The sequence below is a fragment of the Branchiostoma floridae genome, chromosome 16 (genome assembly GCF_000003815.2).
Source record: "Branchiostoma floridae strain S238N-H82 chromosome 16, Bfl_VNyyK, whole genome shotgun sequence".
NCBI classification, from domain to species: Eukaryota; Metazoa; Chordata; class Leptocardii; order Amphioxiformes; family Branchiostomatidae; genus Branchiostoma; species Branchiostoma floridae.
This window is the reverse complement of record NC_049994.1, coordinates 3,886,673-3,911,308: the sequence shown is the minus strand read 5'-3', so window position 1 is coordinate 3,911,308 and position 24,636 is coordinate 3,886,673. Positions and strand designations below refer to the sequence as shown.

Here is a 24,636-nt window from a genome sequence, read left to right as displayed (position 1 = left end):
CATCATTCTTTCCTGATCTCTCTCTCTCTCTTATTCTCTCTCTCACAGACTGTCTCTCTCTCTCTCTCTTATTCTTTCTCTCTCTCTCTCTGTCTTATTATCTTTCGCTCTATATACAGAAGAAGAACTTTATTGCGCAACGATCGTACACGGTACAATGTATGGCAAAATATATATGTCTTACCAAGGAAGCTATATAGGACTCTATATAACCTCTTTGGTCTTACCATCTTTCTTTCTACATTTCTTACTTTCTCTTACTAAATAACTCTCTTTAATACCAGATCGCAATCTCGGCCCTCACATATAACTTTTATGACGTATATAAATATAATACAAGACAAAGAAACAATGCACGAACAAACAAATTTGAGTAAAAGCTCTGATCTTTCGCCTGTAAAACTTCATGTAACGTTAGTACAGTCTCTGATAAACAAACACACGCCAAACCTAACAAATCCATAGTTAACAACTCTGCAATCTTCTTACCACTATTTCTGTATTTCAAGTATAGAGGCAAATTGTTCAAGGTATGAAATCGATAAGACATCCTCCAGTTCAAAAGCATCTGTGGTTCATCAGCACACGCGTGACAATGTCATGGTTAACATAATTATCACAAAAGACAGGTCCATTTTCTTATATCCATGGATGACTCGCTTTCTTGTTTCTTTATTTTTTGGCACATTGCTTATACAAGGAATATTCCGAGCCCTAAAATTACGTAACAACTGCATTCCATTTAAACTGTATATCCAACAACGTGTACGCTGGAAAAAGAAAGACTCAACAGGAAAGACTCATCTTACAGACTGATCCAATAGCCCCACTAGCAAAGATGCAAACATTTGGCAGATACGCTCATTGGTGGAACCTCTAACTGCCATGCCCTCATTGGTTAAATGGCTAATTATGATAGACAGTCAGGAATGGCACTGTAACAGTACTAACAGTATCTCGATCGTAGTCGCCTTAAGCAATAATTGCTTTTCTTAATGGAAGACTTAACGCTTAAGAACTTTCAAGCTGCGGTTACTTATCAATCATCTTTAATCTCACAACTACTTAGCTTTTAAGACAATCTTTTGTTCACTTAATCAGATCATCAAACGGCTGAACAGGCAACACAGCACACAGATCAGAGCGGTGGCCATAGCAGAGCCTGTCATCTTCGGAGCACTGGAAGTCCATGGCTCTGTAATGAAAACAAAAGAAATACAAAAATTTTTAAAAGACCATGCGGTAAGGAACAGCATGGCAAAGCAGCTGACAAGTTGTCGAAACTTGGTGACAAACTGTAGGTCCTGGTGTGACAATATTCTATCAAACAGGTTCCACTGTGGACTATATGATATGAATCCGCTACGTTGCCTACCTACCAGATACCATAAAAGTCCATCTACAGCTTTTATGTCGGATTAAGCACATATACATCTACAACCTTCTTGGCTAGCCTGGATAGCATCGGGATAGTAGTTCGCTCCTATGATCGCTTCTGCTATAAAGAAACACCGAAAAGCGACATGTATAGTGCATAATAAATGCCAGGGCTAGAAGCGAGTCAAGCGACTGTATATAGTCTATAATGAACGCCGGAGCGAACTACTTTCCGAATGGTACCCAGGCTACTTCTTGGCCACAAAGGTAATTATGTACAGTTTTAGGCATACCGAATCGGGTCCATCCAGTTTTGGTTCCACTGTCGGTGTTGTTTTGACGTAGCCAGGTGGTGAGGGGCTCGAAGTACCGGACCAGCGGGGCGGCAGACATGGCCCTCCTACCGGTGATGGCTTCCATCGCTTCGGGCCAGGGTCGGCTGGAGCCCAGCTTCAACATGTCCCTATTGGAAAACAAGTTTATGGGTAAAAAAAGGAGCCATATCATATTATCATATTACAACTTAAGGCCACAGCAAGTAAATCTTATGGATGACATCCGCGCGCTCATTTATTTACCCCTGATTTCAGAAAGAAAACAAGAATTGTCTTCTATTTCTTGGAAAATTACCCAAATAAGCAAATATGTTGCGTTGTATCATAATGATTGTACTTGTAAAGGTGACACTACCATCACGGTGGTAGCCATGGCTGTAGTTGTTGAAGTGAAAATTATTGAATAGTTGTAAAAGTGGCACCAATATGAACGCTACGAGTGTATGTAGTTACAAACTTTTTTAAGAGATACTAATCTGCAAATTAAAAGTTCCCACAAAACGCGCTTGACGTCGTGTTGATGTGTGATACAACATCACTGCAATGAGGTGTGACTATTCCATCCGCCCGTAAAATCTACAGATCTACAAAATTCATTAGAAAAGAACTATTTTCCGATAGTACTAGAATTTGTTTTGAAGGTTACCCGAGGAGCTGTCCTGCCTCAGGTGACCGGTAGAAGTCGCACTTGTACAGCGGGCCGGTATGGCCGGACGCGTCACACATCGCCTCGTAGAATTGGAACTGGACGATGAAACTCACGAAGTACCTACAAGAAAAATAACATGTCGCAAATCACACACTTTGTATACGCGGCATATGCTACTTTCAGTGACCGTCCCGCCATCTTGAATTGAGGACCAAAAGGCAGGTGGTTTTCGGTATTGCCGTGTGGGATCGAGCCTTGTAGCTATTGTTTCGGTCCGGCTTGGGGATTAGAATAAGCATAACCATAGAGATTATTTTCTAACGACCTATCATTTCTATCTAGTCGGCCGTTCTGAGATTGATCGAAGTTATTATTATTGAAACAAACCCCGTAAAATTCCCCGGTGGTGCTAATGTATTAGGTGGGCGGTCAACACTCTCAGTACCGTACTGGTACATAAGAGCTTACCCCTAAGAAACAGTGAACATTTGACTACTCCTGCATACAAGACTACACGATCCCAGAGAACATTTGTCAGCAGAGCAATTTCCCTCTGGAACTCTCTCCCCAGTAGTACCCGTACAGCTTGCGCCATCAGCTCCTTCAAAAATAGACTGCGCACGTCGCTTGATAACAAATACTCTGTAAACGCTTGATAAAGTATATCATAGTTTCCTAATAGTCATTGTATTACTGATAGTAGCTATTGATGGCAACAACTACTGTTCCTACTGAACGATCTGCACTGTAGTACGTATACATTATAGCGTTCAAACGTGTTAATCGCTGACTAACTAGCCTTATATAGATAACCGAGTAATATTATTTGTATCATAGACTGACATTCTAGATCGTACGACTGCTAGTCAAGCTGTAAACACGGATCACCTCTATAGTCAAAGTTACATGTATCGTTAATACTGTTGTATACTGTATACTATTGTATAACGTATATTGTAATGTTACCAGGGCTAGCCCTTGATGATAGCCTCCGGCTAGTTGGGTAGCCCTGGCTATATTTCTCATGATTATACAGCCGAATAAATCAAATCAAATCAAATCAAGAGCTTACGATGGTATCTTTATTAGTCTCAGTTTGAGTATGTAGTAAATGTCTTCGTTGATAAAAGTTTCCATTTGTTTGCATAGTTTATTTGCCAATAGTTGCATCTGGTAAAAGCAAATTTTAATAAACATTTCGCTTGAAGAAAACACTCAAGAGTTTTTAAGGAAATACGTTGTCCAAAGAAAGTAGTGTCCATTTATTGATTTACAAAGTAACGAACTCTGAACTCTGACCTGATGTATGGAACGTCTGCCGGAATGTGGAATTTACATCCGGGGTCAAAGTCGTTCTCGTCTCGTTTCACGGGTGGGACGATACCTTGATACTGCTGCCTGCAAATGATCAAATGTAAACAAATAAACAAACAAACAAATAAACAATCAAGCATAACTATATCATAAATTTCGCTATGCTCCATTTCTTTAGAAATAAGGATATGTTTGTAGTACTTTAAAAGAACCCAGAAAAAATTCTTACTTTATTACATTTTTGTTGTGTGCGTAGGTCTAGGTCTTGATAAGACAAGGTAATGATCAGATTCTGTGCCCACTAGTGGAATGTTAGGGCACTGCAGTTGAACTTCCGCTTTTGGCATCTTGTGTTCTCGACAGGCTATGTTTGCGATTTTTTTGTCTACTTAAGGTTTCATCTATCAATGAAATGACAACTTATAATTAAGTCTTTTAAAGAAGTTTTGGTTAAAAGTTTGTTACAAGTCACTAGAGAGCGATCCAATGATCGATATTCAGATACCTCTGCCCTAAGGCGTCGCCAAAAAGATCAACATCCCCACCTCAGCTTCCACCATTCCTGGTTCATGTTGTCGGGCGTGATTCGTCCATCGAACACCTTCCAGCGCCACTGGTCCATCATGTACGCAAACGGGAGGAAGGCGATCTTCTCCAGAGCCTGTTTCATCAGGTAGTTAATATCCGCTTCTATAATAGAACAATCAGCACAATAGTGAATGGTTGTGAAGGTTTGGGACCGCATCTGATAGCAGCGACTCCTACCTGCAGTACGAAGCAGAACTAGATCCTGGAATAAACGCAAACGAGATGAAAGCGTTCTTCTCCAGTGCCTGCTTCATTAGGTAGTTTATATCAGCTTCTGCAATAAATTCAGACAATACAACAGTGAACAGTTGTGAACGTTTGGGACTGCATCTGGTAGCATCGACTCCTACCTGCAGTACGCAACAGAACTAGAATCTGGAATAAACGAAAAAGGGAGGAAAGCGATCTTTTCCAGGGCCTGTTTCATTAGGTAGTTAATATCCGCTTCTGTAATAGAACAACCAGCACAATAGTGAACGGTGTAAACGTTTGGGACCGCATTTGTTAGCAGCGACTCCTACCTGCAGTACGCAACAGAACTAAAACCTGGAAAAAACGCAAAAGGGAGGAAAGCGATCTTTTCCAGGGCCTGTTTCATTAGGTAGTTTATGTCAGCTTCTGTAATAAAACAGACAACACAACAGTGAACAGTTGTGAACGTTTGGGACCGCATCTGTTAGCAGCGACTCTTACCTGCAGTACGCAACAGAACTAGAATCTGGAATAAACACAAACGTTTGGAAAGCGATCTTCTCCAGGGCCTGCTTCATCAGGTAATTAATGTCAACTTCTGTAATAGAACAACCAGCACAACAGTGAACGGTTGTGAACGTTTGGGACCGCATCTGGTAGCAGCGACACCTAACTGCAGTACACAACAGAACTAAAACCTGGAATAAACGCTAACGGGAGGAAAGCGATCTTTTCCAGGGCCTGTTTCATTAGGTAGTTTATGTCAGCTTCTGTAATAAAACAGACAACACAACAGTGAACAGTTGTGAACGTTTGGGACCGCATCTGTTAACAGCGACACCTACCCGCAGTACACAACAGAACCAATCAGAAATGCGAATGCTCAGAATAGAACACTTTGTTTTGAACAAAGGACTTTCTTTAAAAAATCAACACAACATTGTTTAGCTTCAGTCTAGGTGATTGTATCGGTGTGTATCTGCATTTACTTATTTGAATCGTAGAGTGACAGGGTGTGAGACGGAAGATGGTGTAGCCGGAGACTTGTAGGATGGAAAGGTTGGGTTGGCCCGGGTTCGGCATAGACAGAATTCACAGAAATTCATAATGATGAATAAAGAAATTTAAAATAAGATAAAAATAATTCAGGTGCGTAAGAGACCTTCAGTTTTTTTGTACTTTTCCTAAGCAGAAATATATAGCAACGACTCACTTAAACTAGCACATTTTACTCACTTCTTACTATTTCGTATTAATGTGTATTTTCCACGTTGAAAAATTCAAGGTTGGTAAAGAGCCCCCTACCGTCATCTTCCTGAAGTACACCATCGATGAGACCTATCTCCTTCAGATGTTTAGGTGTGGACACCGATAGCGCCAAACAGTCGCCCACTGCTTCATGGAAACCTAACGTTATGACAGATAATCTCCAATCGTTATTTGTCAAGCTGTATACGCGCATACTTTGAAGTCTTTACAACTAATATTATAACATAAATTGGTTACTCAATTTCTCACAATGCACAGATTGGCAATTACAACATAGCAATTATATTTTGCACCAAATTCTTCACAGAAAATAATCAATTTGAAAAAAAAAATCTAAAAAGAGATCAAATCAAGCTCCTCAGAGACGATGGGTGGTATCAACTTCCGTTAACCTTTGACCTGCCCATATAAGGTAATGTTTATATACAGAACGTTAATGTTGACAAATATGTCAAATACCCGATGAAAAAGATGTGACGGTTAAATTTCCTATGGTGAGGGATCTTTGTCTCGAGTCAAAACCAAAATAACATAAATTTACAGGTACAGTAATTGTTTGCAACACATGGGTATCTATACCAGGGTTTGCTCCATCCCGGAAGGGCACAGGTTGGTCCTTGTACTGCAGGAAGTACTCGATATGTCCCATCTCATGGTGAACCGTCTGGAGGTCATCCTGGGTCACCTCCGTACACATCTTGATTCTGTAAGAAATTAAGGAGTTTAGCTCACTGAACAGCTAATCTTCCACAGGTCGTGACTGACAAAGAAGACAGATGATAAATGTTACTGTTTCTACTAGTACATTGTACAGCGAAAATACCCTGGCTCTTTTCGACAAGGGAAGGAAAGTGAGGTCGATCCTTTTCAGCTCACTGAAGAGCTAGCCTTCCACTGGTCGCTCCTTACAAAGAAGACAGGCGATATGTACAGTGTTTGCATATATACAGGTTCTTTGTACAGCTAAATCTCCTTGGCTCTTTTCGACAAGCTTAAGCACAATAAACAGTGGTTTCGCCAACTTTTTTCTACAGAGAAGCGTAGGCGGTGGTCTTGGGGGCCGTTGTCATGACGAACGCCGTGCTCTGCTGTGCTCTGAGACCATAACCCCATCAAGGACAAAGAGGGGGGGGGGGGTGCCTGCATAACTTCCTGGCCCAGGGGCTAAGGAATCAGAGATAGGTACCACCATTTATGCCTTAAGATTTGTACCATAAGATGTGGGGAAGATCTTAATTACATCTAATACCGGGATGACTCCTGCTTTCATTAACATATCAGGTGGGACTCTAAGGTGCTACTTTTTCCACTGTACATGATACAGTGTGAAACCTGGATGTCCTTACCATAGCAACTGGTAATCTTCAAGCAGATCCTACGGTGCGATAAAATTATATCAATGCTGGCCAACTGAGAGTATAGCCGACCGGTACCAAAGGGAGTTATTACGGGCACCGCATACACACTCCTATGCCGGCTCTACTCCTCTGGCAGCTTTTAATACTATCTCATGCTACCCCAGGATCTACTTGGAGATTAAGCAACTGGCTACCCATGACATTCAGCTCTCAAGCATGCATTTGATGAAAAGTACGTGGGTGTCAAAATACATTTGTATACAGTAATACATGAATATGTATGCATATTTTACCTGTTCCTGAACTACGTCTAGAGACAAAGACGCTGGGCAAGTCCATTTTAATCATTCCCAAAAGGAGTGAAGCCTGACGCAATGGAAACTTCTAAATTCGTAAACATATTTTTTTTAGTTGTCGCGAAACCTCTTATCTTAGTAAACGTTTCATTTAACTACTATATAAAAGCTATCGTCAAATCCTGTGACAATAAGAATGTCCCCCTTTTTGAAAGTACAGTGTGCAATGCCCAATTTGCTTATCCAGTAGTTTTGCCGCCTACACATATCATGTCTCGGCCCTGAGTGAGCCTCAAGATCAGTTTCGCTGTGAAAGGGCAAGCCGATTCCAAAGTCTCCACCGTAAGTACAAAATGACACAATCTTTGTTCTTCTAATCTTATCTTAGGTAGACTATATTTTCACGTTTAAACAAGAGACAACTTTAAAAATCTCTAGAATTTGGAAAATTTATAGGATGCCAATCTAAAGGATTTTTTCCAACCGATCCATGATAGAAACACATGCGTAAGTGCCATTTTATGGTATTCAAATGCTGTTTTTCCCTCATGAACGAATCGAAGGCGTACTTTTTATTTAGGATAAGTGGGTGTCTCTGATTTTCTGTAGAGCCAAAAATAAATTTGAAAACCTATAACGCAGTTTTGACAAGACTGTCGCCATATTCTTATTTAACAAGGTGATGATCCTTTACCTGATTGATAAAAAAACCTATATTTTGTACGTAAAGAAAGAGTTGAAAATTAAGGATTATAAAGGATAATGAAGAAACATGTGGCATATCAGCAAACATACTTAAAGTAAGAACAAAATGTCAGACACAACCTCTGCAGGACAACGAAGTAAGTTTAATCTCAGCATTCACATGAATTGTCTGGTGACAGAAGATGACTCGTGGGCTGCTTCATCTACATAGAAATTGATTAGATCTGTCTGTCTATTGCGTAACATTTTTTTTCAGTGGGCGGTGGAGATCATACAGTACACATTATCATATATAGATATAGAAAATTCAGAGCAAAAATTGAGACGTGAAACGGGAAGGTTTCGAACTTTGGAATAGACCACCAAATAGGAGCAAAGAGTCAGTCTGTCTAATGTAATTGGCAAAAAACACACGTGGACCCTTACGGTGGTATCTCGCAGCACTTGGGGCACCGGTGTGGCACTGCGGGGTTCGTAGATGACTCAACGAATTCCAGAGATAAAGAACGAATTTCTTTTACGTTTTGTGTATTTTGTCATATTCTCAGTCATATTTTTACGTATTACGCAATATCTTAATTATAAAGATTCGGAAGAAAATAACAAAACAGTGCCGCAGTGAATGAACCCCGCAGTGCCGCACCGGTGCCCCAAGTGCAATGAGATACTACCTTTACGTCACAAAGTTAAGGTATCGTCAAGATGTCTCGGAGCCATAACTGAAGACGTATCCTCCGACGTCAACGTCTTGACTGAAAGCATGGCGGAACCGGATACAAAAGCTGAGGGACCCGTCTTCAGGCAAAATGACGTCAATTTCCACATCTCTCCCGGTGAGGAAAATGAACACAAAGACGACAACGAACAACTCAATGTCAAAAACAGACAAACGATCACTATCAGCCCTACTGATTCAGATACTTACGCTATTGCATACATATGCAAGGGTCATAGTACGTGTAGCATGAAGAAAACATCATCAGAGACGACGGCCGAACCCCCTAAGTCCATCAGCAGCAATGTTAACGACATAAGCTTGGCAGGATGCGGCTCATCTAACAATGACACTTTCAAAGAGAATGACGGTCACATGCACACGACAACAGCTAGGGATCCAAATCCGATGTACAAACATTGCACCGTGATTCCTTCTCTGATGTACACCCAAACGACGTTAACCCTAATCCGACGTACCTGCAAAGCACCATGGAACCAAGTGTGAACCCTGCGCTCGCAATTAACAATGGTGGCAATCTCTGCACACAACCATCATCTGATACACATCAGAAATATGATGAAGTCAACTCTATGCCAGCTAACAACAACGACAGTCCTTGCTTTCAGCCGTATGCTGTTAAGCAACAGCAAGAGGTTGCAGAGGAAAGTGTCGTTGAGACAGCAAGCAATGAGGACAGTTCGAATTCCTGCCTCCAGCCATATGCTTTTAGATGCCTGAAACCGAATGGAACCGTCGTCGAATCAACTGATGTAGTCTCTGCTGATGTGGACATTAAACCATATGCTGTTAGATACCAGGAACATGAAGATAGTGAAAATGATACCCAACTCTCAATGACTGATGTAGCCTCTGATGATGAGGGCATTAAACCATATGCTGTTAGATACCAAGATCATGAAGATAGTGGTAATGGTAACCCACTCCCAAGGACTGATGATGATGGTGTGGACATCAAACCATATGCTGTCAAATACCAGGAACATGACGATAGTGGTAATGGTAACCCACCCCCAAGGATTGATGATGACGATGATGATGATGTGAACATTGAACCATATGCTGCCGCATACATGGACCAGGATGACATTACGTGTGAAACAGCTGTAGGGGATAATCAAACAAAAGACCCTTTCCAGAAGCGTACAGCTGCTTCAAACAGAAACAACGATGTTTCGAGAAATTGTGCCCACGTGCCAGGCGCTGTGCGTGATGGTCAAGACATGAATGAGATTCGTCATGCTATGAAGCCGATGCACATGCCAAACATCCAAAGACAGGAAGCATACGGTGAGGAATGTTTTACATTTCGAAGCATCTGTTGTCTTTTTCAACCTCTTTTGCCAGGGTAGGTTTAAAGGGCATTCCACTCCACACGGGAGTGTAATTTTCCGATAGATATCAATTTTAGGAAGTGATAACTGCATACTACTTCACATTATACGATAAAAAAGAAACAGTTGCTCCACATGCCTCAAAAACATTCAATGTTCTACTAAACTCCCCAAGTACCCTCTAATTGAATTAATCCTATGGCTGAATACAATGCAAAACTTTTAGGTAAGGTTACAAAACTAATTTCAGGTTCGCTAAGAAATCTCGTCTTGTTCTTGACGTATTCTTTGCTATCTTATGAGCAATTTGCCTTCTAGGTGTGCTTAGCGTACCTCATTTATTCCGAAAATATGTACGATAAACAAAGTGTCTATGCGTATAGGGAATGCATGGGTAGGGTCTGCATGGGTTTAGTGAGTGTCATTATTGTTTTATAAAACACACATCACGTAATTCATCCCAAGGTGAATTCCACAAAATTCTGCTAATTATGTATTCATTGACACATTATCTATTGGAAAACAATACTCCCTTCTGGAGTGGAATGCCCCTTTGGTTCAAATACAAAGTTGGAAAAATTCTTCACTTATCAGTTCAGTTCATCCTCATATGAGGTGCCATTAACGATGTCTAACCATGTCTAAGCATGTGTAACAAATGTCTTCACTTATGGAAGACTAGAATAATGAAAAAACCGTTTTGAAGTCATAAAAAAATCTTTGTTTTTCACGAGATATCTACTCTTGTTACTTTCCGCTTTGTTTGTTTCTTGACACATTTTATGCTCAACGCTTTAAAGTTTCATATTAGTAATAATTGTTTAATTTGTTCCAGGGTGCACATATCACCGGATGTGCGGAGCTTTAAAACCATTTGCAGTCCTAACGCTGTTCATCGTCGCTGGGATCTTTCTCTGGTTATTCTTCAACAGCACGACATCAGTGGTAGGCTGAGTATTCTGGACTTGTCTTTTTCTCCTTGTTATTTCCTAGTCTCCAAGTAGACCCTACGGTACCTTAGAGTTAGTTTCAAAGCTGGCCAAGTAGTATAGCCGGCTAAAGGGGGTCAAACAGGCACCGGTGCTCGGCTATACTCCTTGGCCAGCTTTGATACTATTTATACGACACCGTAGGATCTGCTTGGAGATTAGTTATTTCCGTCGATTTGTTCAGTTCTACAAGTTCTTAAATACTCTAGACATCGACAATATATGTTTATCTTGTACAAATATAGTTTAAGTCCAAATGAATGATGTTTTTACATTCTGACAAAGAAATGCAAATGGTAGTGTTACATATCTAAGTCTTACTGAAACACCGATATTTTCAAACACCACAATTCGACCGGTGTTCAGATGATATGATATTTCATTGAATCAGCAAAATGAGTAGATATTTTCCTATCTTCAGCCGACAACGACAGTGTCCACTGCGTTCACCACTGGTCACTCTACTCCGGACACTGCCTCCACGCCTGGTCACTCTGCTCCGGACAATGCCTCCACGCCAGCTGGTCACTCTGTTTCGGACACTGGCCCAACCACTGCCTGTAACTATTCCAGCAGGACAACCATCGCTGATGACATTCTTGTGTCTACAGTACGTAGTAGTACAACGATTTGCTTCTCTCTTTTGTCGTAATACCCCCGTTACATGTAGAGAAAATTGATCGGACGACGAGTCTGCGAGCTCCAAATTACAAGGGGGCATGACCCTGACGGGAAGGGGGGAACTCTGCCATTTCTTCGTCGGCCATGCCTCCTCGTAATTCAGAGCTCGCAAACACGTCGTCCGATCGATTTTAGTTGCATGTGACGGGGGTATAAGGGCGCGGTCACATATGTCGTGCGATCGTCGTACGATTTTGATACCGTAAAATTTTTTAAGCAGTCTGGGACAGTACCAACAACCGACAAGGATCCAAAACATATTTTCAGTAGCAAGACAGATAAACTTTGTAAGACACATGCATGGCTGTCCCCAAAAATGCTCAAATTAGATTTAAATTAGCGATCGTACGACGATCGCACGACCTATGTGACCGCTCCCTAATACCCCCCTCACATGTAGCGAAAATCGATCGGACCATGCACAGCTGTCGTCAGTCTCTAGTAACTTACAGCTTGAAGGTGAGTTTATTTACAATGTGGCTTTGAGACGGGAGAGGCGGGTCTTTCAACCATTCGTTTTGTTTGCATGGATGGATGCATGGATGCATGGATGGATGCATGGATGCATGGATCGGTCAATTTAACCAAACCCTTCTAATAGCGCTTCCATACGCGTGATAACGTAATTGATCATGAGTTAGCGTGGCCGAACGGCCTACGGCTCTGGGTGCAGACAACGATTTGCTTTTGCAGCCGTGGATCGTGGGTTCGAACCCCACTTGTAACATTTTTTTTGTTTATATTGAAGTTTTTCAACTGTAGTACAACACAAATTATTCTCACCTCGAATTTTCAGTCGCACTTCCGTCGACCTTCTTCAGGAGTGACGATTCAGTTTTTTTTTCTTTGTTAGGCAAATCTCATGTGATGTTTTTTTTTTAATAGAAGACAGATCAATTAAGTAATTCGATGTTTAAAAACTCTTTTTTCATGTGAATTTGTTTGAAATCCAGGCTTTTCCCAAAATACGCACAGGCCAGCTTTTTTCATAAGCTTTCTTGTTTGGATGATATACGACAGAAGCGCCAAAAACATTGTTAAACTTCAGACAATCTTACCCTGGGCAAGAGCAATAATGAAGTGTGACGTGTCCAACAGTTTGAAGGGGGGATTGACTCCCATAACCAAATAAACCCAGAAACATCCCAGACTATCTACCAGTCAGGAACAATTGTCAGAGACAGATTAGCATAGTACTGGTCACAAAATTTAGATATTCTGTAATGAATTTATGAGAGCATTATCAAACCATACCAGATTTTATAATGTATGCGTCATCTTAACTTTACTGTAATTGTATTTTAATGTGATTGTAGTCTTCCTTTGTATTACATGATATTAGCTTGTACGATTAGTGAAGCGCCTCTGTAAGTCAACAGATTTCATGCACCTATTTGCATAGCATACATCAAGTTGAACTCTAATAAACTGAACTGAGCCATACAGAAAGACCCAAAGTAAGTAACAAAGTTACATAATGCAATGAGGTTTCAATCAGATTAGTTCATGTAATGATAAGACAAAACTATCTGAAGTTTTTGGAAAAATAACTTTCTTCAAATTATAAATCGTTGCAGAAAGCCATGGCAGAAATGCGACGAATATCACCTTTGGAGGAAGGGGAGAAGACCCGGGCCAATTTGACGAGATCTCCGGAATGACCGTATCAACCGATAACGAGATATTCGTGAGTGACTCTGGAACCAAACGTGTCCAAGTCTTCGACATGAACGGGCTCTTTCTCCGCAGCTTCACAACTGTACTGCCGTTAGAGAAAGACTGTAAAACAAATCCCTCTGATATTGCAGTTGACGGAAAGGGCAACGTATGGGCAGTTGATCCAAGTATCGTTGCTAAAAGTTGTGCACATGTTGCAGTGCAGTATAGCCGAGACGGCCAGCCAATGGCCAAGTTTAAGGTGGGGTTTCGGCAAAGTAATGTTCCATTGGCACACATTGCAATCGACGTCCGCAATCACAAAATTATCGTTGGAGCGAAGGATGAAATAATCATCTATGAACCCAATGGCTTACTTGTTCGTAGGTTTGTGGTGCCATACCTGAAAATGGGTGACATTACATCAAGTATGGCGGGAAATATTCTTGTTACAGACAGATTTAGCAGTGTGCTAGTATACAGCCACTCAGGGGTCATGCTGTCTAAGTTTGGGACCTGGGGGATCGGACAGGGCCAGTTGAATATCCCCCTAGGCATTTGTGTGGACACCTTGGGTAATATCATCGTGACGAATAATGGCCACCCCCGGGTCGACATGTTCACAAGCAGCGGTGAGTTTGTCCGTACTGTCGCGAACTTTGATATTGCATTTTCCCTGTGGGGTATCGCTGTAGGACCGGATGGTCACTTGGTTTTGACTTACCTAAAACGCAACACCGTAACCATCTTTCCAAGCCACATGGTACTTCTTAGGCCAGCAAAGAAAGCATAGCATCCATAAATATAATGTACGTCATTCGTCAGTCATCCCAAATGTTTTTTTTTCGTCAGTAAACAGACAACTGTTGACATTAGAAATGTAAACGCATTGCTGTGGGAAATAACGGTTTATTTATTTCATTACTCTGTGAACGGAGGGTAACCTTCGTCGACAGAGTATTGTTGTTGGTTGATGTGATGAGTGTTCGCATCTGTATCTCTATGTTTCGTTCGCCACATTCGTATGTACTCGTAGTTTGTCATGTCGTCTGCTCTCAGTTGCGCGATGATGCACGTTGTTTTTTTCGCGGTAGCTGTTTTTATAATCAATGTAATAAATAATCAATGTAATAATTTCAGAAATCACCCCTACGTCCTTTGGTATATTGGTCCAGGTCTGCGCTATCTCCGTGCGTTAGGCCTTGCGGTAATTGGATATTGCCAAGCAGATGTTGCGTGATGCAGATATTGGGTTATGTGTTCTCTAAGGAACAGCTGTCGCGGTAGAGGAATCCCTAAACAGATGTTAGGCTTCCTAGCATATTGGTCAGTGCCAGAGTTATAAAATAAACAAGTACATAATTTGTCCTGGTAAGCTGTCAGTAATATAAGGGCTTCGTTTTCTTTCCTGTTCGTCGTTATTTGTCTGTCTGGGACTGTCCATATCATCGGCGTAATACATATTGTTGCAACTGATGCGGCGGAAACCATAAATACGTCACAGAGTATGTTTTACTATATTAAGATCATTATAAAAGACGTCACTGAAGCCAATCATTTGTTACACTGACTGGAATTTGAAGTCAGATGTCCACATGACTCCTGAAAAGTTTAATGATGACGAGGAAACTTGTTTTATAAAGATGCAGTTCTGGGGAAGAAGCTTTCAGCATGAAATTTGCTAATGAGATGTGAAATCTACGTTTAAAACATGTATATCAACCTTTCAATTGCCTCTATAAAAAGATAGTATCCTTCCTAGCTGTAGACCACCCTTGTAGTTGAATTGGACACATGTACATATTTTAACCTACCTATTTAAGTGACGATGTAAGTGGCATTTTAAGTGGTAATGTAAGTGAATAAAAATGGAGAGCTCGCTTTTGACCATTGTGGCGTAAATGTTTCATGGTATTATTGGGTGTCTGTCTTGTTTCACATATTAACAAACACATTAAGACACAGACACACAGCTCCAGTGACAAACGGTAAAATTTTACAGAGAACTAAAAAGCTGGGAAGAATAAATAAAGTCAAACCTGCCCAAGCGACCACCTCTTGTCAGCGACCACCTGGCCATTACGACCTTTTTTTCTCGGTCCCGAAAATTTTCCCCATTGACGTAAGAATTAATCGACCTCTTCACAACGACCACATGGCCAATGCGACCGCCACCGCCAAACATAGGGACCAAATCCCTGCCCATAACGACCGCATCATTCTCAACTCTTGAGGTGTCATCGATTTTCAATGATAACTAGCGCGATTTTGACGACCACCTGACCAAATCGGCCGCTTTTGTCCGGTCCCCCAGGTGGTCGTCTTGGGCAGGTTTGACTGTACATAGATTTACAGATCTACTCACCTGAAGTCCCTCCTGTTGTAGAAGTCCCATGCCGAGGCGTAACACACCACCTCCCTCCCCTCCGGCCGGACTATCATGGAGTCCCGCCAGAAGTCAGGCGTCATGGGAATAAGTCCCAGGGACGTGAAGAACTGCTCTGACTCGTTAAACATCCGCAACGCGTCCCAACCCTGGAGAAGAATATAGATTTTCCTAATTGAATATGCAAATTAAGTGCCAGTTTGCAATGTTGTACATCTCTATCGATGACTTAATGATGTACATCTCTATCTAAGCTACCTTCATACGAAATATTATGTAAATTTGTCGTTCCCTTCTCCAGTTTTCCTCCTTAGAAGATTTTGACAAAAACGACCCTGCAGTTCCATAGCGGCCTGCTAGGGGACCCAAACATTCACGACGTATTCCTTACATCACAGTTATCTGCCACCAAAAATCAAGACCACAGCAAGTCCAGGTCAAAAGATACAAAGATAGGAGGTTCTGCTGCAGTACCAAGATCATATACCAAGGAGCCCAAAATTGACCTTCACCTTTGTCTTCCAAACACCTACCCACATACCATATATCATCGTTATTCATTCAGAGGTTCTTGAGTTATACATTATTTTCTGACTTCATGTACAAAAATCCGAAAACACAGACAAACTGACAGACAGACCCGAAACTATATCTCCATTATTCACTATAGAATGATACTATCATGACATTAATTATGCAAATCAGCTCTTCATTTGCACGATTAACATATATTGATATCCTCTCACCTTATTCACCATGGCGCTTGTCACGTCAATCCGTTGTTTGCCGGAAAACGGCTCCACAAGGTCGTAAATGTTGTTCCACTGTTGGGACCACATGTTACCTGAAAGAATATCAATATTGCATACGTCAGCGATCATTATTTATGATAGGTAGGTCAGTTCGGTCATATATCGTTTCGCTACTTTGTCAGATCGCTACATTATGTTTCGTGACATGACATGACAAGTCGATTCGCCGTGTGATAGAAGAGGGTCTGCGTGCTTTTTTCCGTAAGGCGTGGCAGACCTTTTTTTAATTTCCCGTAATCCGTTGGGAAGCTTTTTTTCATTTTACGTAATTCGTAGTGGGATGTAGCGTAAAGCGTTGGTAGCCTTCGTGAATTTAACGTAAAGCGTAGTCAGCAATCCCGAATTTAGCGTAAATCGTTGTCAGCACCCCCCCCCCCCCCATGCAGACCCTCATAGAAGTCGCTTTGCCGTATGGTAGAAGTGGTTTTGCTACATGGTAGAGGTCGTTTCGCCAAATAATTGTTTTAACGTGCTTTATGCATATGCAAATGCTTGTCATTTGATGTACCACAGCTTTATTACCTCCATGAAAAAATGGAGGTATAGTTTTGAGTGTGTCTGTCTGTGTGTCTGTGTGTCTGTGTGTGTGTCTGTGTGTCTGTGTGTCCGCATATTTGTGGTCAGCATAACTTGAGAACCTCTTGATGGACTACGATGATATTAGGTATGTGGGTAGGGGTTGGGAAGACGAAGGTCAAGGTCAATTTTGGGCCCCCTGGTGTATGACCTTGGTACTGCAGCGCAACTTCCGGTTTTGCTATCTCTGTGTTCTGAACATGCTATGGTCAAGATTTTTAAGTATTAGATAGCTCTTATGCTCAGGAAAAAATGACATAAGTTTGGGCCCCCTAGCGTCTAGTTTTGGGATAGCAGGGGCATTATTGTCAAAAACTTCTGACGAGGATAACTCAAGAAGGGAACAACGGATTTTCATGATTTTTGGTATGTAGGTACCTTAGACAATGTTGTACAAGATAAAATAGTAATTATGCAATATAGGAGTACATTTGCATAATTAATGAGAATATTCTATCATAGCAGTTTTTCAATGTATCTCTTGTCCCGTACGTGATATGGTCGTGACATTTACGTGGTAGATAGCTTTCAGTGTCATGACAAAGTGGGGCAAGTTTCAGTCCCCTAACATTCAATTGTGGAACTGCAGGGGCGTTTTTGTCAAGACATTCCAAAGAGGATAACTGCAGAAAGGATTGACGGATTGCCTACATTTTAGGTATGCAGGTAGCTTAGGCAAAGATGTTTATAATGATATGCATGTTATGCAAATGAGGAGTTAATTTGCATAATTAATGAGGAAATTGTATAATTCCATTGTTTTCAATAACTGGACTTCAATAAATGTAACACATGTTAATATGATAGGTGGAATATAAGCAGATACCAAATATGATAATGAGGAACTTATTTGCATAATTTATGTAAAAATTGAAAACAACTTTATGATTAATAATGGGAATTTTATAATTGTGACATGTGTACGTTTGTCAATGATGAACAACACCATGCATAAATTATGTTAATGTCTTAGTCAATTGCATGAAATTTACAAAAGCTCTAAATTTTCATGGAGGTATGAGGTCGCCGAACTCTAGTTTTATGTAAGTGTTTCACTGCTCCCTGACATGTGGAAGCCCTCTGTTTGCAATTTCAGTAAAATAAAATAAAATAAAACTTACCTAACAGATGAGCAGGAATGGGATCATTTTCGTCGATCTTGTCCTTGCCGTAAAATTCTCCCAGCCGACGCCTGACGTAAGCATGTAGTTCCAGGTACATGGGTCTGACCTCCTGCCACAGCGCCTCAAGGTCATCTTCAAACGTTGGGGTCTCATACCAGGAACGCCAGTAGTCACCTACGTCATTGTAACCTGAACACAGTGGTGTGATACCCGATTTATGAGACCCAAGCACTCGTCCTTTGCAGAACACAGCGTTTTCAAACCGAAGCAGGACAAATTTTGGAAAAAATGAAACATCTGATAATCGTATTGACTAACTTTAATCAGCAAGTACCTCAGGCAAAATGGATGTCGAAATCCATACTTTGTAGATTTTAGCAACGCATTCGACTGTGTTTTGCAAGAGGGTTCACCAGAAGTTGGAATACCTTTAAATCCTTGCTGTTTCCAATCATCTATTTTGATGCCATTTTCAATCATTTGACTTTAACTTTCATTCTATATCAGCTTTTTTTACTTCTCTTCAAAATATGACCTTAGCCTTTGTAAATGATAATTCTTTTTTGAACTCTATATTGAAATGGTGAACAAGTAATGCATCATATGTGCATGTTTGTTGTAGTCCTTTGCTTACCTAGTTCTCCGATGGCCTCGTTCTTGAGGGTGACATACTCCTTGTACATGTCGCGCAGCGTCGGTCCAACAGCGTCACGCCACCCTTTCCAGATGAACTGCAGGCGGTCGTAGTCACGGCTATTCGCTAACTCGTTTGTAAGATCTGCGAAAAAAAAACACGCGTGATTCATCACTTGACTTAAGGTATGCTCTCACTACACTTGCGTCAAGATTGCGTCACTAGGGTTCGTTCACTGCGTCACTGTTTTTTAATGTTATTTTCTCCGATTTTTTTTAATAATAGATATTGTTTGCCACGGAATTCTAAGTATGACTTAGAAGACGACAAAACACACAAAAAGTAAGAAAAATCGTTCTTTATCTCTGAAATTCGTTGACTATCTTTCGAACAACGCAGTGACGCAAGCGTGACGCAAGTGCAGTGAGAGGGCACCTATTGCAATGACATTCCAATGACACTTTTACCTCCGTAAAAAGGAGGCACTGTTTTTGGTCTGTGCCTTTGTTTGATTGTTTTGCTGTATGTCGACAGTTATTTGAATTTTGTAGACTGTGGCAGGATGTGAGGTGGCAGATGGTGTAATAGGAGACTGGTAAGATGGGAGGGTTGGTTGGGCTCGGGTCCAAAGTTGTATAGGTAGGGAAATGCAAGACAGAATGTACGAGATTTGTTTAAGAATGAAAAGACTGTTAAGAATAAGAAAGAAGTCGACATTAGATTTCTGACTATTTGCCGGAGGTATGCGTTCTTGTATCTCTCGTTTTCTTTTGAATTGTTTTTCATATTCATTTGAACTTCATATTTCATAACAAGCCTTTTCAACCAACTGCGTTTATATTATATCTTTCAGTCTCGGCAGAATTAGCTTTTTACAAAAAAAATGGCATTATTTTCACATTGAAAACAACTATTAAGTCAAGACACACACCTGGCTCAAATACAAGTTCACGGTCACCGTCCGGAACTTTGCCGGTGCTGTACACTTGCTTCATATCGGCAAGAAGCCGTGTCAACTAAAATGAAGAAAGTAAGAGGCAACATATTCTGTCAGGATCTGTTAGTGTTGCTGGAATTTTACAATATCTTTTTCCACACTTCAATGGTGCCGTGAATAATCAGGGTTAAATTTATACTTGTTCATTAGGGATGTCCCTGTAGCTCAACTGGTGGCAGTCTCACAGGTGACCTCCTGGTTCCAATTAGTTAATAACTGGGAGAGACCCCGCTCAATCCTAGGTAAGGCATCTCGGTTAGGGCAGCCCCCGTCTTTCAGAATGGACATAAGATAATGTTGGTCCTGTATTTATGGCTCTAGTGAGGTGAAGGCGAAAGACTATAGCTAGCTATAATATATGTATGTATGTATATATCCTGACTTGTTGTGACCTGTACTTAGCCCGGTTGGGCAAAATTGTACAATAAAGGTCTTCATTCATTCATTCATTCATTCATTATAAAGCAACCCCACCCTGTACTAATATACCCTGGTATTGAAACAGCGAGAAAACGTATGTCCTATGTGCCACTGCACACTACAAGAGTCTGAACGAACAAACAAACGTATTCACCTAATTTGTTGGAAACAAACCCAATTACGTTCACAAACATATTCATCTAATTTGTTGGAAACAAACCCAGTTACGTTCATGATATTCAAAAAGGGATCTAGACTCCGAATAAAAAAATACAAAAGAAGAAGAAATATGTCCCCTCTATGTCCTTACTAACCCTGTTGAGTTTGGTCTGATCGCTGAGACCGGCGTTCCCAATGTTCTTCATCTTGTTGAAGAGGCGTTTGACGGTCTCGTTTGTGAAGGAGTTGACGTCAAACTGCGTGGAATTGTCGTACGCCTCCTTCTTAAACTTGTCTCTGTTCAAGCTGGCTTGCACCTATAGGACGTTTCCAGTTGCATTCAGAGAAAAACAGGAGACCAACCATTTCATTATTCTTATTTTCTGGAATTCCAGTGCTGAGGGAGCTGCAGCACTGGAACAAGGCCGTTCAGCACTGAAAACACAGGCGCCCAGTGCTGAGGCCGATTCGACCCGTTGATTCAGCAGGGTTTTCGGAAAAACCTGTCCAGTCCGGAATGCGGAAAACCCTGTCCAGTCTGAAAAGAGGGTCTGCATGGGGCATACGTTGTAAGCTACTAAGTACTAGTATACAACAACATCTTTTTATCTTTAATATGGCTAAGCACAGAAATAACATCAACTTGAAGTGTGACACAATGTCATACAAAAATTATAACTGAACAAAAATCATCCATCATTGTTACTTCTGTGCATCATATAAAAAACTTCTACTCTTTAAGTCTTTGAGACTGAACATGCTATTAGCCTTACGGCATGATTTTGCAAATAAAACACAGTATTTTCAAAAGGATACATAGTTCTATATAGCTCACAACTTGTACTAGGGTTTGAAAAATGCCATCTCGGCTTTATTGTAGTGCATTGTAAAATATATGTAATGTTATAACATTGTGTACTAAAGTCGTGTTGATATTGAAACCTTTCGCAGTCATTCTATCAAACCAGGATTTAAACAGACCAGCTCTCAAAATGAGTACTGCACACTTATCATTTAAAGAAAACCTTTCAAAGCCTGTCTTTGTAATGTATTGCCACTATTTAACAACCCGAAATTGACGGACACTCACTATCCATTGTTTGATGGACAATGGGTGTGATTCTCTCCCCCTCATGTCCTACCAGATAAGTGTTAATTGGGTACATTGCATTTGACAGAACTGACTTTGTGTGCATGCATATTGCACCTTTGGGTCACTCATTATGCTGCCGATTCTATAGTTATGTGTATCAGTTTAGTGTAAGTAATGTCTGAAGTAATAGTTTTAAGCATTGCCAGGAACCCCTATGCAGACCCTCTTTTCAGACTGGACAGGGTTTTCCACCCCATTTCCCTGTCTGGGCTGGACAGGGTTTTCCGAAAACCCGATTCAGCACTGTGCGGAACTCGCTACTTTTGTACACTTACGTTTGAAATTTTGCTACATAAAATCCTATGGCTACATTCAAAGAATCTAAATGAAGACTTAAAACTGCATTCGGCTTTACGAGGCTTGTAGCATTCTTATATCCACATAATATGAAAATGGAATCAAAACTCGAGCCTTGAAAAATCAATTAAAAGATCTTGACCAGAACATTAAAAACAAAGAGTACTCGCTCGCCATTTCTTATACTAACTTGATATTCTTTCGAAGGTGACACAGCATCTATAAGTTTTGAGCAGAAATTGAAAAAAAAACACATAAAATCATGCTACAAAACGTGCAGTGAAATAAAAACAACAAACACTTCATGTTGACAAATCTGTGATGTTTGTTTTGTTTTGTTTGATTTTAGTTCAAGGTCCACGTTTTGCAGCGGCTTTTTCAGTACGTACACAACGAAAACTAATTCTCAAAAGTTTCGTCGAAAAGAAGTTGAACATAATCACAGAAATCGAATGAAAACTCGTTGTACTTTGTTCAGCAATGCGTGCGTCCTAAAGTTACGTTACAATCTGCAAGAGGGTTTAGACACGTATTTGTTTGTTTAAGCGTTAAAGTTTATTTAGCTGGCCGGCTCATTCACGCGGCTCGCTGGTCTAGTGGTATGATTCTCGCTTAGGGTGCGAGAGGTCCCGGGTTCAATTCCCGGGCGAGCCCATAGTTTTGTTGTCCCCTTTTAACATGTAAAAATACTTCAACAAGTAGTATTTTGTGCAATGTTAGCATACTGATTTTTTTTTCTTTTTTGATCATCATATCGTTAAAAGAAATGGTAATTTTACTGTTTTTGTTGCAACATATGTAAAGAATATCAGAGTGGCGACACGCTAAATCGTTGATATGTTTGCATACCACGACATCAAAACAAAAAAGAAATACGATACATAAAGTAAAAGGCAACGAAGTAGATTATACAAACATAAATCAAGAATTACGAAATGATTAAAGTTTTGTCGTGGATAAAAGAAATACAGAAGTTAATGTATACGTCAGAAAGTATCACCTGACAAATTAATAATTGTAATTAAAAGATTAATGATTGTAATTTATTCTTTTTCAAATATGACCTGACATAGTCTAAGCATAGACCGCTCACTTTTTTCACGGAATCTACAAAAATCAATGGGTATATATGTATACGATCTTTTGTTATACTAGCACACCTGTAGGGTTATGTTGCTACTATTTACAATTCACGCCTTGCGCAAAGCGCATTTCAACGTTGCTACGAAAAATGCTGCTCTCGGAGTAGATGTTAGGCTTCGCTTTATACGTCTTTTAATACGTTTTTCTTGGTCTCAAAATGTTGTCAGTATTATTTTTTTTGGCTAGCGCACAAACAAAATCCTGACACAACAGAAAGCCCGATAAAAAAAGCCTAAAAGGCGGTAAAATAAAACCGCCCCACCCAAGTAAAAATCCAGAAAAACGCGCTAACAGACCAAAAATTATCAAAATTTTCAAATGTTATGATAGCATTGTCAGCTGTTTACGAAATCCTGCAATAATGTTCTTCTCACCACAAATGAAACGTACCTTTTTTTACCATATTTTAATACTGGAAACAAAATCCGCACTACACAAGTGCGTACTAACCTGCGCTTGTTGGTTTTGTGGGTTGATGTTAGTTTCGTATGCCCAGTTCGCTTCCTCGGCTAAAGAATAGTAATGTTCCGCCAAGCTGTTGTACTGGTCCAGCCATTGCCTCGCTTGCTCCTCGTCTGTAATCAAAGCTTGGGCCCTCGAATTACAGAGGGCCACAAGAAAGAACACAACCAAGAAACTTGCACGCGCCATCTTGGGCGTAGGGTACGCAGAGTACGTTCCTAAAGGTACTAAGTAGTTGCTTGGCTAGTGTTAGGTCACTAATAAGATAATATGTAATTGATTGACTTCTTTAAGATAAACCTTTCCAGATACAAAATTGGCGTTGCATACATTGCTTTTGATAACAATCGGTGATACGTGTTAAAGAGTCTATGTTTACCATATATTTACGATAATATCGCATTTCAATAATTTGCAGTAAAGAATTTTCTGTTGGCACATAAGAACTGGTAATTCAATTTTGCGCATAAATTTTGAAAAACATCTTGTATAAAAATTCCAATCCAGCTTAATCACTTTTTTGACAGATTTCACAAATAGATTTTCATCTTGTAACATTACTTTAACAGGCAACTTAAACATTTGGTCTAACACTGAAAACATCCAGCTAAATCGCTTTTTCGATAGATTTCTAAAATAGATTTAATGATCTTTTAAGATTACCAAAACTTAAAAACAGTTTACACAAAGAGCATCCCACTTGGCATAAAGAACTCCATATATTGACTAACACCTGCCCTTATATACCCCAAGACCAAAATGTCGATACTTAAGTGTTTGTTTTCCGTTGTCAAGTAGACAGCCAATTTTATACACCGGATGTGGTGGTTTAAAAACAATGCTCACTTTGTTGCATGAATAGTCAGTTTAAAATCGTGTTTTTCTGACCGAATACTGTAAAATGTGAAATATGCGCAGAATTTCAAGTTCGCTGTGCAGATAAAATAGATTTTTCCTGTTGAAAATATCATGCAGGGTTTTTACTGTATAAGTG

General features: G+C 40.3%; 1 protein-coding gene and 1 non-coding gene across 2 annotated transcripts; one reads left to right on the top strand and one right to left on the bottom strand.

Annotated features, from left to right (window-relative positions):
* Positions 1 to 368: 368 nt before the first annotated feature.
* On the bottom strand, positions 369 to 23,861 carry LOC118403682 (angiotensin-converting enzyme-like). Its single transcript, XM_035802460.1, has 14 exons — positions 23,631 to 23,861; positions 20,743 to 20,904; positions 19,943 to 20,027; positions 19,012 to 19,155; positions 18,375 to 18,566; positions 16,612 to 16,709; positions 15,845 to 16,014; positions 6,304 to 6,428; positions 5,761 to 5,862; positions 4,221 to 4,365; positions 3,661 to 3,759; positions 2,359 to 2,481; positions 1,671 to 1,840; positions 369 to 1,195 (listed from the first exon to the last, which is right to left on the bottom strand). The coding sequence occupies exons 1-14, from the start codon at positions 23,829 to 23,831 to the stop codon at positions 1,098 to 1,100; spliced, it is 1,914 nt and encodes a 637-aa protein (XP_035658353.1). The 5' UTR covers positions 23,832 to 23,861; the 3' UTR covers positions 369 to 1,097.
* Positions 22,620 to 22,691, top strand: Trnap-agg. The gene has a single exon. It is a non-coding gene; the product is annotated as a tRNA-Pro (tRNA).
* Positions 23,862 to 24,636: the final 775 nt, after the last annotated feature.

Excerpts from the sequence above, each read along its gene's own strand:
- LOC118403682 (XM_035802460.1), bottom strand. The coding sequence starts at position 23,831 with ATGGCGCGTGCAAGTTTCTTGGTTGTGTTCTTTCTTGTGGCCCTCTGT. Across the intron at positions 4,366-5,760 it reads TGTACTTCAGGAAGATGACG|AAGCGGATATTAACTACCTG; the intron begins GTAGGGGGCTCT and ends GTTCTATTATAG. Across the intron at positions 1,196-1,670 it reads AACTGGATGGACCCGATTCG|AGCCATGGACTTCCAGTGCT; the intron begins GTATGCCTAAAA and ends TTTTCATTACAG.